The sequence below is a fragment of the Nomascus leucogenys genome, chromosome 19, assembly GCF_006542625.1.
Source record: "Nomascus leucogenys isolate Asia chromosome 19, Asia_NLE_v1, whole genome shotgun sequence".
NCBI lineage: Eukaryota > Metazoa > Chordata > Mammalia > Primates > Hylobatidae > Nomascus > Nomascus leucogenys.
Genome location: NC_044399.1, coordinates 67067512 through 67081404, shown reverse-complemented (window position 1 = coordinate 67081404; position 13893 = coordinate 67067512). Strand labels below are relative to the sequence as shown.

The 13893-nt window shown below is 49.4% G+C and overlaps 2 protein-coding genes across 2 annotated transcripts in view; one reads left to right on the top strand and one right to left on the bottom strand.

The window, feature by feature from the left end:
* ADPRM (ADP-ribose/CDP-alcohol diphosphatase, manganese dependent) overlaps nucleotides 1-13893 on the top strand; it is a 143957-nt gene that overhangs the window by 94873 nt on the left and 35191 nt on the right. The window lies entirely within an intron of this gene.
* LOC100603014 lies at nucleotides 4100-13238 on the bottom strand. The gene is made up of 2 exons (XM_003274692.4): nucleotides 12745-13238; nucleotides 4100-5137 (listed from the first exon to the last, which is right to left on the bottom strand). Exons 1-2 carry the CDS (start codon nucleotides 12853-12855, stop codon nucleotides 4889-4891), a joined length of 360 nt encoding a protein of 119 aa, XP_003274740.1. The 5' UTR covers nucleotides 12856-13238; the 3' UTR covers nucleotides 4100-4888.

The following is a 13893-nucleotide window of genomic DNA, read 5'->3' as shown; positions in this document are numbered from 1 at the left end:
TTCTTCCCAATACCCCTGACAAGAAACGGTTTTTTTTGTTATCCTTGCTTTCCTGGCCAGCATCTATTCCCCTTGTGTGACTGCCCTGCCAAGAAACTTCTGGGAGTCTTGGAAGAACTGAGTCAGCTCTTAAATAAGTTCAGTCAGCTATTAGTTGGCATCTATTGTTTTATTTTTCTGCCAGATTATTACTCTGTCTACCAGGAACAGACACAAGTGTATGCTGGATGCCTTCAAGTGCTGAGATGTGTATCCCAGTATCGTAGAGAGTATGTTTCCCCCGCAATTCAATCTATTCCTTCTTGCAGCCCTTTTTCCCTGAGAACAAACGCAGTTGGAAGGTAAAGGAAGCTGAACATACCCGTGTGAAGTTTCTGCTACTAGGCCAAGCCTGTTTGCCTGACTCCCTGAACCCTTAGGGTTTGTTTTTACCCAGGAGGCTCTTCAATCCTTTATGCAAATACATTTCTGAGCCTGCCTCAATGGTGGTGGTCAGCTTGTGATCCAGCCAGGATAAGCTCCCCTTCCTCAATCGTACTGTAATTTCACTGAAAGATGAGTTCAATCTGAGGGACTTAGAGGCTACTGATTGGGGGGTGGGCTGCTCTTCCACCTAGTATGACCGCCTTCCCCTGGTTTTGTGGGTCCTGTTGGTCATCTCTGCAATAAGCCATGGGGATGAGGTTGTGAGAAATGTGGACTTGGTCATTGTGGCAAACCTTACTTTAAATAGCTTTGAAAATAACAGGTTTATAGCCCTAGAATCAGGAGGTGATGGCCTAAGATTTACAGCTCTACGTTTCGATTTTTTTTTTTTTGAGACAGAGTTTTGCTGTTGGAGTGCAATGGTGTGATCTTGGCTCACCGCAACCTCCGCCTCCTGGGTTCAAGCGATTCTCCTGCTTCAACTTCCTGAGTAGCTAGGATTACAGGCATGCACCACTATACCAGGCTAATTTTGTATTTTTAGTAGAGAAGGGGCTTCTCCACGTTGGTCAGGCTGGTCTCGAACTCCCGATCTCAGGTGATCCATCTGCCTTGACCTCCCAAAGTGCTGGGATTACAGACGTGAGGCATGATACCTTCTAAGGTATTTGCCAATTCAGGAGGCTGCAGAAGTCCTGAAGACTGGTGCTGGATCACTTGTGATTGTGATGTCATTATTATTACCTCCTAATAGGAGAGGGCTACCTATAGTCACTCAGCCTGTAAGTGGCGGGGTCGACAGAGTTCAGGTCACTGAAAAGGCCCAATTGCGTCCAGAGGAAATGACCAGAAGGAGGGGCCATGAGGTGGGCCTGGGGAATAGCAGGAGGCTCACCATGCCCAGCCCTTTGGTGGAGAGCTTTCTGGGAGGACAAGTCCAGATCAGACGTAGTCGGGCTCAATGTGGAGCTGCCTGGTGGCATTGTGGCCCCTCCTATTTCCTCCTCCCACCCTGCCCTGCGTGAGGGGCACCCATGGGCTCAGCGCTGTGGCATCTGAAGTGACACAGAGCAGCGTGGAGGCCTGCTCATTCCTGGGCACGCGGCACAGCTGGGGTGAGGCCCGAGGGGGGAAGGTGCATGACTCCTCAGCAGTGTGAGCGTGCCTCACTTCCACAGCTGCTGACCTGCTCGCTTGCTTGTTCTGCCTGAGGCTCAGTAGGGCTCGGGAGAAGTCAGTCAGCCATTTATGGAGAGGAAAGAGGCCTCGACTGGCAACCTGGAGACCTGGGCTCCAGACCTGAATCTGTCACTTTTCAGTTGTTTGAACTTGGTGAAGCCGCTTTACCTGCGGTTTCAGTTTCCGCATCCCTGAAGTGATCGGGTTGCTTGAGAGCCTCTCTCTTCAAAGTGCCTCAGGAACCAGTAGCAGCAGCATGGCCTGTGAGCTTGTTAGAAGTGCGGAGTCTTAGGCCCCTCCCCAGACCTACTGAATCTGAATGTATATATTTTTATTTTATTTTATTTTTTGAGTCGGGATCTTACTCTGTCACCCAGGTGGAGTACAGTGGTGCAATCACGGTTCACTGCAGCCTCAACTACCTGCGGTTCCGGTGATCCTTCTGCCTCAGCTTCCCAAGTAGCTGGGATTATAGGCATGTGCCACCGTGCCCAGTTAATTCTTGTATTTTTTGTAGAGACTCGGTTTCATCATGTTGCCCATGCTGGTCTCAAACTCCTGGACTCAAGAGAACCACCCACACTGGCCTCCCAAAGTGCTGGGATTACAAGCATGAGCTACTGTGAATGTGCATTTAACAAGATCCCCAAGTGATTTGCATACAGTTGGAGAAGCATGGCTCCATGGTTTTCAAGATGTAATCCCAGCACTTTGGGAGGCCGAGGCAGGTGGATCACGAGGTCAGCAGTTCGAGACCAGTCTGGCCAACATGGTGAAACCCTGTCTCTACTAAAAATACAAAAATTAGCCGGGCATGGTGGCAGGCACCTGTAATCCCAGCTACTCGGGAGACTGAGGCAGGAGAATCATTTGAAACCAGAAGGCAGAGGTTGCAGTGAGCCAGGATCGCGCCACTCGACTCCAGCCTGGGTGAAAGAAAGAAACTCCTTCTCAAAAAAACAAAAACAAAAAAAGATGGCTTCAGGGCTCATGTCCTCCAATTCTGTACTGTAAGGACTCTCTCTGAGTGGTGTCCTTGTAGATGCTCAGGTACGGAGCAAGCCTTGCCCTGGAGGAATTGCCCTGCAATTTCCACATGCACTGTCTAGGTGGCCCTCTCAGTTTCAGTTCTTAAATGTGGTTGCTGGGTGGTCAATGATAAACTCCAGGAAATCCTCCTCTGTGGGCCTCCCTTTTCTTCCTGCAGGCTAATCTAAAGACTAGTAAGTAATCAGCGGGGACTGCATTTAATTCACCCCTTACTCCTATTGTCACAGATTTATTCTATAGTCATTCTACCAGGCAGCATGGCCTCTAATTGGGTCGAACAAATGCTCTATATGGAGAACCATCATATATGCATTTAACTTGCAGACTAACAGCCCAAGTGTGAGAGAGGATGATGTAAATAGTGCGGGAAATTCCCTAGAGTGAGTGTGACATGTGAGGTCAGATTCTGTTGTCCAGCCACTCTGAGCTCCTTCAATCTCTCTTAGACGTGAACATGTGCTCTGGCCTAAGTGTGATCCTAGTTTTTTAAGATGTGCATATTTTGAACAGTGTGGCTTCTACTAAGTGAAAGCCAATGATTGCAATTGGTACCCAGCCAAAGAAAACAGAAAATGGTTCCACTTCTAGAATTAAAACAAAACAAAACAACTATGCTGGTCTCATTAAGAGAAGTCATGTGGCCTCCAACACAATGTCTTCCCAAGGAATTTTTCAGAGTGATTTTGATTACATGCAACTTTTCCTTCCCTGTGAACTTTAGAACCCCAAGTAAGAGGCTCTGGTCCCTCACTCTGTATAGTCAGCTCAGGCATAGAAAGAAACTTCCAACTGGGAAGATGGAGAGGATTACAAGTGAAGGTGGTTGGGGGAGATTCTGAGTAGGAAAGAAATCTTTCTTCTTAATTCCAAATGTTCTTTTGTGATAGCTCTTCAGGTTTCTGAGTCCAGCCCAATTCAGGACAGTAGGCTGGTGGCAGAGCACAGAGATGCCAGGAGACTTCATGGTGTCAGGATAACCTGTGGTCTGTCTTTTTTTTGAGACAGAGTCTCACTGTGTCACCAGGCTGGAGTGCAGTAGCACGATCTCGGCTCACTGCAACCTCTGCCTCCCAGGTTCAAGTGATTCTTCTGCCTCAGCCTCCCAAGTAGCTGGGACTACAGGTGTGTGCCACCACCCCCAGCTAATTTTTGTATTTTTAGTAGAGACAGGGTTTCATCATGTTGGTCAGGACCATCTCCATCTCTTGACCTCGTGATCCACCCGCCTCAGCCTCCCAAAGTGCTGGGATTACAAGCGTGAGCCACCGCGCCCATCCTTGCTCTGTCTTTATCACACCATGATCTACGTGTCCCTTCCCTGGAGGCACTGTACTGAGTGTACAATTACAGGATTTGCACCAAGGCAGGTTAAACAAATGGGAAAAGGATATCCTAAAACTGGGAGAACTGTCATGAGATCACGAAGACTTCCAAATCTGTCCTGTTACATGAAAACAGAGGCCAAATCTCCTTCTTTATTTAGGTAACTGCCTCGTACCATGAAAGATTGGAGGCAGCTTATAAAAGACACATACACTTTAAGGGCGAAATATAAATAAAAAGTACAAAACGAGACCAGGGGAAATATAAATTAGTGGGGCAGGTCGGGCTCCGGTGGCTGGCAAAGCAGGGCACATCTATCTGGTTAGCCTATGAGGCTTGACCCTCAGAGTTGTTGTCCTTGGGCTGGACTTGACCAGCTGTAACTTAAGCTAAAAACAGTCCTGCCCTTAAGGTCATCAAATGAAAGACACAAGGACAGCATAGCAGAGGCCTAGCTGGCTTGTCAGAAAAACACACAGGGGGTTTCAGTTGGCTAAAAGCTCGATATGAGCCACTGCATGGCCAGGCTGTGCAAACAAGTGGGGCTGCATTAATAGTGCACGGTGTGGCCCCACTGAGGAGGAGAGAGTCTTCCCGCACACAGCACTGGCTGTACGTTCACATTTGCAATCAACACATTGGAATATGTCACCATGTGCCAACTGGTCAGTATCAAAGGGTAGATATAGTGGAACCCTCCAGGAGCTCACACAGTCTGTCCAAAGAGCCAGTGAGGAGAAATAGCAACAATCCTGCTTGATATGTGCTCGCAGGAGATCCCATTTGGACTTCTGTGCTTGTGGTTGGTTCTAATTGTTTTTCTAAAAGGACATTCACAAGAAGAACTGCAGAGGATGAGACTTCTCTTTTGGTGTCTAAGCCCCCGGCAGGGCTCCTGCCATAAAACCTGTTAGCTACTCAGGCCCTTTATAAACAGCTGGCACAGCAGCAGCGATGTCAGATCTGGTGCAGGGATGCTGGGCTTGTGATGGAGCCTGGAACCTGCCAGAAGCCTGGCATCACAGCTGTTCTCGGGCATCCTTGTGAGTACTTTGAAAGCCTCAGCATTGCAGCCTCTCGTTCCTCCTGGATGCTGTTCAATGGTGTGCTGTAAAGGGAGGGCATCTCCTTGAATTGATTCTCCTCCATCAGATGGGGCCTGTGTTGAACCAAGGAAGATAAAATGGATCAGCCCCCAACCCAAATCCATCAATTTCAAGCCTGTGTGTGGTGAAACCAGCATAGTCTTTGGAGTTGCCAGACATAGGCTTGAATCCTAGAGCAGCCTCTCCACGGCACTGTTACCTTGGGCTAGCCCTGAAACCACATGAGACTCAGCTTCCTTTGCCTGGAAAATGGAAATTTGAATCCCTCACTCACAGAGTTGTAAGCACTGAATGAGATCATGAAAATAAGTGATTGGCTTAATAAATATCAAGATTCTCATCAAATCTTAGTTCCCTCTCCTTACCCTTCCTTGCAGGCAAAGCTGGTGCCTACCCCTCTCTGCTCTCTGGATTCTGCCTCAACCTCCACCTTGGATGTGATCACAGGTTCATCTTCGTCTATCACTTCAGCATCCTCTTTTCCTCTCTGCTGACTTTCTCTCCTCCACTTACTGTCTTGCTCAATGTCCTATATCCCTTCTCTAAAAATTCCCACCTTAGCATGGTTCTGCCAGTGGGTGACTGCCCTACCCTCTTAATTTCATCACCAAATACTTTGAAGATGAATCTGCACTTGCTCCTCACCCATCTTCAGCCACTCGATAAGTAGCATCATCTGATTTCTGTCTCCACAATTTACTGAGAAAGGCACATTGCCGGGTCTGCCTAACTGCCTTTCCTTGGCTTCAGCCCTTTTTTGATGGCTTTGAAGCATTTGATGGTCAGTTCCCCTCACTCTTGATAATTGTCCTTCTTTGTCTTCTTTGCCATTGGCATAACATCTCTTCCATATTATTACTGGGAACTTCCATTTGGGCTCTTCCATCTGCCTTCCTTTTCCCGTTCCCCACATGCAGGCATGGCTCAAGGTTCTGACCTGGCTCCTATAGGAAACATACGTGAATAGGCCAGGGCTGGCAAATGTTTTCTGTAAAGGGCCAGGTAGTAAATGTCATAGGCTCTGCAGGCCACATGGTCTCTGTTACCATTGCTCGACCCTGCCACTATAGCATGAAATAGCCATAGATAATATGAGAGTGAATGAGCCAGGCTGTGCTCCAATAAAACACTATCTACAAGAACAGGAGGTGGGCCCGATTTGGCCCATAGGTTGTAGTTGCCTACCCCTGGTCTTATGGAAAGAGCATAAACCATAGGGTCAGATATACCTGGTTTTACAATCTGGCTCGATCACTGCCTCGTCCCATTATGTTGGACAAGTTACTTAACCTCCATACACCTTATTATCCTTATCTGTAAGAGAGGGGAACAATAATGATGATGATAATAATACTTTTCTCATGGCCTTGTTGATAGGGTGAAATGGGATAATGTGCAACCTTAGGGCCTGGTTCAGTGAATCTTAGTGTTCTTTTCTCCTTTCTTCCTGCCCCCCTTCCCTCCCTTCCTCCCTCCCTCCCTCCCTCCCTTCTTTCTTTCCTTCCTTCCTTCCTTCCTTCCTTCCTTCCTTCCTTCCTTCCTTCCTTCCACACTCTCCCAATCCCTTTTCTCTCTACATCCTCACCCTCTGTAATCTCATCCACATGTCTCTAACCCCTAACCTCTCCCTCCACATCTGATCTTTCTTCTGAGTTTAAAATCTGCACATTCAATGTCAATTAGGTAGTTCTGCTCATACACCATTTACATATCAAACTCTGCATGTTCAAAAGAAAATGAATCATTTTAAACAAACTCATGCCTTCTTCTGACCTCCCTCATTCCATGCCCCGGGGGGTGCTTTCTGAAGTCTTTGACAATGCCACCCCCGACCTGCTGTAGAACGGGACAGGCCGTTCTCCACTCATGCATTATTTGCTCTTCTCCCCCCCTCCCCCCGCCGTGTGGCCATCATTTCAGCTTGAGCTCTTTTATTACCTGCCACCTGAATTTGCTGAATGGCCTTGCTATCTCTCTGCTGCTTCTCTCTCATCCATTCTGCGCACGATGCTTAGTTACTCTTCTACAGGCAAAGCTTGATCATGCTGCTCTCTAGTATCTAACACCATTGAAGGCACCTCCCTCCTCGCCTAGTGTCAGAACCCTCCTCACCTGGTGTTCAAAGTCCTGCACAGCCAACACTGAAGACCCCAACCCCCAGGCAAATGTGTCTGCTCAGCTTTTCCTAGACACCCTAATTCTTTCGTTTCTGCAGTCCTTCCTTTTGCCTGGACTGCCCCCCTACCCACCACCTACTGCTGCTGTCCCTGTGCCATCTCTGCTTGTCACATTCTTACCTGTTCCTTAGCAGCCCAGCCAGAACCACACACAGCACGCTTCCCCCAGCCAGGAGGTTCTGTGCCTCCTCTCAGCTTTCAGAGCCCTGGCAAGACTGTGCTTATCTCCTGCAACGCATTTTCCCTTGGAAACTTTGTGAAGTACTGTGCACATGCTTTATCTCTCCCCTTAGATTAAAAATCCTTGGAGAGATTAGAGAAATGTTTGCTCCTCCACACAGCCCTGGCACTGTGTCTGCATGGGGCACAGACTCGTTGAGCAGGAGAGGAGGGCTTTTTACCAGGCTCACCTTTGAGCTGTCTTGGCAGCTCCACTGACCTCCTCTGTGGGCAGAGGGGAGAGGCTGCCTGTTGGAAAAAGTCAAAGTGGAGGAACAAGTTTCATTTCCCAAGGCTCAAGGCTGTGAGCCTTTTGGCTTTGGTTGGTGTGAGAGTGGGTGTGTTTGTTTCTGTGAGTGTGTGTTTCTGGGTGTGTGTGTGGTAGGTGTGAGTGTGTGGGGGGCGTGTTTGTTCATGAACACATGCGTAGTAGAAGAGGGATGTGTGTGTACGTGTGTGGGGTGTTGGTGTGTGTGTATTGTTTGGGTGTGTAGTCTTGGACACCCTGTTAAAAAAGGACAAGAGTCTTCATCTGACTTTGCTTGGGGACTTATCTTTATCTGCAGGAAATAACCAAGGAGTGGAAAATGGAGCAAAAAAAAAATCTGAAAATACAGCGACCAGCTGATAAAATCAAATGGCAGCCTATCTCTCTTGGAGCACAGTTGATCTATAAAAATCAGCCTCTGGTCCTGAAACTTCCTGGGGGGTGCCTTTGAGGTTCAGCAGCCACCCTGCCCTCTGTCTCTGGAGAACCAAGCAGGCTGTGGGTGGAGGCCTTGCGGGACAGCCAGGCCCCTGCCCTGTCCGGACCGGGCATGGGACCTCCTCATCTCTGGGGCAGGGTGGGGGCAGGTCCTATCAACCTCATTTTTTTTTTATTTTTTTGGGATGGAGTCTTGCTCTGCCGCCCAGGCTGGAGTGCAGTGGCACGATCTTGGCTCACTGCAATCTCCGCCTCCCGGGTTCAAGCTATTCTCCTGCCTCAGACTCCCAAGTAGCTGAGATTACAGGCACATGCCACGATGCCTGGCTATTTTTTGTATTTTTAGTAGAGATGCGGTTTCAGTATGTTGGCCAGGCTGGTCTCCAACTTCTGGCCTCAAGTGACTCTCTGGCCTTGGCCTTCAAAAGCACTGGGATGACAGGCATGAGCCATCATGCCCGGCCTCAACCTCATCTTACAGAGCCTCTGAAGGCTGGGCTAGGAAAGTTGGCGTCAGCTCTGAATGCAGGGAGCCCACATTCTTTCCTTTTACCCTGCTCTGAGAATGAGAGAGCTGGCAAAGCCAGTTACAGTCCACCCATAAATCCTGACTGTGTCTGGTGTTGACATATAGGCCAAAGGTCGTAGGCTGTAGGGGAATTGAGATGAGCTGCTTTTCAAATATTTTTTGGCATCAGAAGCTTGTGTTCATGTCAAGTCTTACGTGCCAGTTTAATGTGCAAAGCTGCTGAGAGCTCCACTGTTCTGGGTGAAATGTGTTGTGGGGTGGGTAGGGCTGCTGGACTCCTGTCCCCTCACTCTGCCCCTCATCCCAGGACCAGTTCCCTTCCAGGGACATTGGCAGAACACAGTTTGAAACCTCCCTTGGAAACCACATCTTTTTTTTTCTGACAGGGAGTCTGGCTCTGTCGCCCAGGCTGGAGTGCAGTGGTGCGATCTTGGCTCACTGCAAGCTCCGCCTCCCGGGTCTGCACCATTCTCCTGCCTCAGCCTCCCGAGTAGCTGGGACTACAGGTGCCCGCCACCACGCCTGGTTAATTTTTGTATATTTTTAGTAGAGACGGGGTTTTAACATGTTAGCCAGGATGGTTTCGATCTCTTGACCTTGTGATCCGCCTGCCTCAGCCTCCCAAAGTGCTGGGATTACAGGCGTGAGCCACCGTGCCCGGCTGGAAACCACATCTTTAACTCTAAAGGGAAGTAAAATGACTTGCCCAAGGCCATGGGGTGGAGGAGGGTTGGGCAATCCCATAAGTGAGCAACGTGCTGACAGCAGGTCTCAGCACACACGAATCTGTCACTCTGGGCCATCCTTGAAATGTGTCAGGGGATGGAGGTTCAGTAACGAATACAATAAAGAGCATATTAAAACTTCCAAAGTTTCTTTGAACCAGGACAAAACCCTGGCATTCTGGAGCAGCATTCAGTCTCATATCTACTGAAAAATCCTAATGTTGTAATTGCCATTAGAATTGATGCTAATGCTTCAGGGCCTCACCCTCTGTAATGTGCTGGCTCCCTGCATCGTGACTGACGCTTTATTTAGTCATCACTTGCATAGTGCTGAACAAATATTAATCCACCTAATCTGGGCAACATCCTTATGACGCAGTGGCTATTATTAGCACCATCTCCATTTTACATATTTGGAGTAATGGGGCATGGAGAGGTGACGTAACTTGCCCCAAGTCACGTTGCTGGAAAGGAATAAAACTTGATTCAAGCCAGAGAGTCTAGGTATGGCCCATGTTCTTCAGCACCGGGCTATTGAATTTCTGTTCAATGAGGGAAGGCTGTTCAGGGCAGGGAGCCTCACACTGGGGACTCTGTGTTGTTTGGGTATTTGTCTTGGCTCCCAAAATGGGTTTCAGCTGGTAATAATCACAACCATAATAATCTATACTGTGGCCGCGGTGGTCTTTTGGAAACACAGGTCCAATTACTTTAAGCCCCTACCTCTGCTTACATCTCTTCAATAGATTCTTTTTTTCTTTTTTGAGACGGAGTCTCGCTCTGTCGCCCAGGCTGGAGTGCAGTGGCGTGATCTCAGCTCACTGCAAGCTCCGCCTCCCAGGTTCACGCCATTCTCCTGCCTCAGCCTCCCAAGTAGCTGGGACTACAGGTGCCTGCCACTGTGCCCAGCTAATTTTTTGTATTTTTAGTAGAGACGGGGTTTCACCGTGGTCTCGATCTCCTGACCTCGTGATCCGCCTGCCTCGGCCTCCCAAACTACTGGGATTACAGGCATGAGCCACTGTGCCTGGCCCTCAATGGATTCTTATTGTTCTTCAAGTAATGAACAAAATCCTTCAGAGCGTCCTCGAGGCCCTGCCAGATCTGGCCTCTGTCTACCACAGAGCCCTAACCCTCTCCGACATTTGCTCTCTGCCCTTCAATCTCCCTGTCGTCTTTTATTTCCAGTTATCCCAAGACCTTTGCCCAAGCCATTGCCTCTCCCTGAAAGACTTTCCATTCACCTCCCACCCTTCCTTTGGCATTCAGCCTAACATCACCTCCTCCAGGAAGCCTTCCCTGACCCCATCTTCTGGGTCAGTTTCTCTATTGAATATTCTTGTGGGAGGATGCTCCTCTCTTTCCTAGGGCAGACCTGACTTTGTTATTTTACTTCTGTAAGTGTGAATCTTTGGTGAGTGTCTGTCTTTCTCACCTGATGGTAAACTCCCTGAGAGGAGAGCCCCCATGTCATGTGTCTTTTTCTTTTTCTTTTTTTTTAATTGAGATGGGTCTTACTCTGCCGCCCAGGTTGGAATGCAGTGGTGCAATCTCTGCTCACTGCAGCCTGTGCCTCCTGGGCTCCAGCAATCCTTCTGCTTCAACCTTCTGAATAGCTGGGATTACAGGTGTGCATCACCATGCATGGCTAATTTTTTGTATTTTTGGTGGAGATGGGGTTTCACCACGTTGCCCAGGCTGGTCTTGAACTCCTGACCTCAAGTGATCTGCCTGCCTCGGCCTCCCAAAATGCTAGGATTACAGGTGCGAGTCACTGTGCCTGGTCCATGTGTCTCATTTCTTATCCCCAGTGTCTTGCACAGTGCCTAACACATTCCAACGTACCAGCACACAAATCAGGGTCCCTTTCTGCTCTGAAGTTTCCTGATGCAAAGTGTGAGTTGACCCCCACCACTACCAATTTGAGAGACACCAAGGTACTTCACATTTGGACTTTGGGTCAGTTAACTCATCCCAGATTATGTGTTTTGTATGCTTGGCATCTGGTGTAAGAACCACATCAATTGTACAGCCTTTCCCTGCCTTATCTCTTCCTCGATTGTTGCAGCAATAAGGGCCGGAAATATTCTCTTCATCTTACAGATGAGAATCCTGAGGCTCAGAGTGTGCAACCTGGCCCACATCACCCAGATAACAAGTGTTGAAGATCGGAGTGGGACTGACTTCTCATCTTTTTCTACATTGTTTCCTAGGTATGGGCTTACCTTACTCTACTGAGACCTCTTCGATTTGCTTCTCTTTTCTCCGAGTTCTGAGAGTCAGGTGTAATCCCCCACAAAAGACACAATTATTATTTCCTTCTTTCAACTCAGCAACGACCTTTGCTCTTACTTCTGGTAAGGGAGTAAGAAACGGGAGTGCCTGGATACACCTGCGTGCAGGTTGGGCCCACCTGGGGGGGAGGGTATGGCTGCCCAATGGACTGTGGCTCTGACTTCAGTTCCCTGGAGAGAGCTGTCCATCTCTAATTCAGGGTTGTAAGGACCAGACCACTCTATCTCTGGGACTCTGTCTTGATGTGAAAAAATCTTACAACTCTCTGCCTCTTTAGTTGTACACAATAGACTGAGATGTGGTGTGCAACTCAGCTGATGAAATCCATGAAGCCAAACTCTCTTGACTTCTGGGTCTTGGAGACTGGCTGGGCACATGTGTTGGCTGCGTGTGAGTGTGAGTGAGGGTGGGGTGGGAACACTGCAGAGAGAGGAGGTGTGTGCACTGAGTGGGCATGGAGGCGAGTAGTCTCTACCCCCCTTCATGTATCCCATCTGGGCAGGTGCAGGGAGGAAGTGAATGAGAGGGGCCGTTCTGGGTGGTTCTGCTCTGTTTGCTTTTACCGTAGCCCAGTTCACACCCCTTCATGCATGCAAGGGCACAAGAGTCATTGGGGAACTTTCCATCCTCTCCCGTGCTAAAGACTTTTCTCCCCAGCAGAGATTCTTCCCAACAGAGAACCCAGATGGGGTCTTTTACTCCCCAAGTTCCAAGCTAAAGGGATAACTTCCCATTGTGCCTGGAAGTCAGGATCGTTCGTGGCATATCAGGGGTGGAAGGGGCTGTCGAGACTCTCTTTCCAGCCTCTGCGAGGAAAAGGGCCCAGAGGAGAAAACACCTGCCCCACGTCCTTTTGGCTGGCCACCCCAGCAGGACCTGAGGCCACAGGATCCTCAGTCAGGGTACAGTGTCGGGCTATTTGCTCATGCAGCCTCAGGAGGCCTGGTCTTGCCCCTACTTGTCCAAGCCTCTCTGGCCACCCTGCCAGGTAGGTCTTGTGTGTACTCACCTGGTCCCGGCGTGGCTTGCTAGGTGGAAGCTGCAATGTGTTGCTGCCCAAGGACCCCAGGTTCACAGACATGTCTGCATACAGCACCTGCATCTCTTCTCCTCTTCCCATGGCCAAACTACAGGTCCAGTTTTTCAGGAGACACCTCGATGTTGAGGGAATACCAGATGATCCAGAACAGTAGGCTGAAAGCCAGGGTCAGGGCACCTGTGTAGACGAAGAAGTCCCAGTAACTCAGGGGGGCCAAGATCCCCAGCAGCAAAAGGACCAGGCCGACTGCGTCCAGCAGGAGGGCGAGGATGAGGAAGAGCGCACAGCGGCCTGGATGGCATCTTCCCCACAGACTCCCCAGAAGCATTGCCCAGGAGGAGCGGGAGGAGCCCGGCTGCACTCCCGGGGGTGATTTGCATGGGAGGGTGGCGGTCCTGCCTGCTGCTGCCTTCTCTGCCTGCTGGGTGTAAGCAAATGAGCGAGCCGGCGTGTCTTGGAGCCACAAGGAAGTACACGTGGGTCTACCTTTATGAGCATGGCAGCCAGTGGGGCAGGATATTTCTTAACTGTTTCATGGCTCAGGAATGATCTGGACCCAAACAGTCTGACATCACTGTTAATTGGGCTGCTCATCGCTGGGACCTACAATCCACGTGGCAGAGGAGTCAGGGTGCCCTTGGATGCATCTGCCAAGTTGGCGGTCCTGTGATTCTGGGGGAGGGGCTGTTCTGTGCCTTGTTCTCTAACCCCTGGGAGCCAGAGAGCCTGAGTGCCCTGTTTCAGAGGCACAGCTGCTTCATCTAGTATAGTGGGGTGGAGTGGTGGAGTTTCCATTCCTCTTCACCTCTCTGCCCTACTCTCTTCCTTGGGGGGCAAGGTTTTAGTAAAGGCCATAGACAAGAGTTTGTAATATCAATCGATTTTGAAGTGTCGCTGTAAGAATTGGTCCATGTTAGCAAAAGAAGTTTTGCCTCCTTGTACAGTCCTCACTCTGCAGACAGAAGGATCTGAGCTCCCTAGGATAATGGACAGGAAGGTTAAGGGCGGGAAAGGGGCAGAGATGGAAAAGACAGAGTGGACAGAGAGGGGACAGAGAGAAGACAACAGGGTGAGAAGAAACTTCTGGCCTCTTCCTGCAGTGGATTCTGTGTGGACCAA

Excerpts from the sequence above, each read along its gene's own strand:
- LOC100603014 (XM_003274692.4), bottom strand. The coding sequence starts at position 12,855 with ATGGGAAGAGGAGAAGAGATGCAGGTGCTGTATGCAGACATGTCTGTG. Across the intron at positions 5,138-12,744 it reads GCAAGCCACGCCGGGACCAG|GCCCCATCTGATGGAGGAGA; the intron begins GTGAGTACACAC and ends GGTTCAACACAG.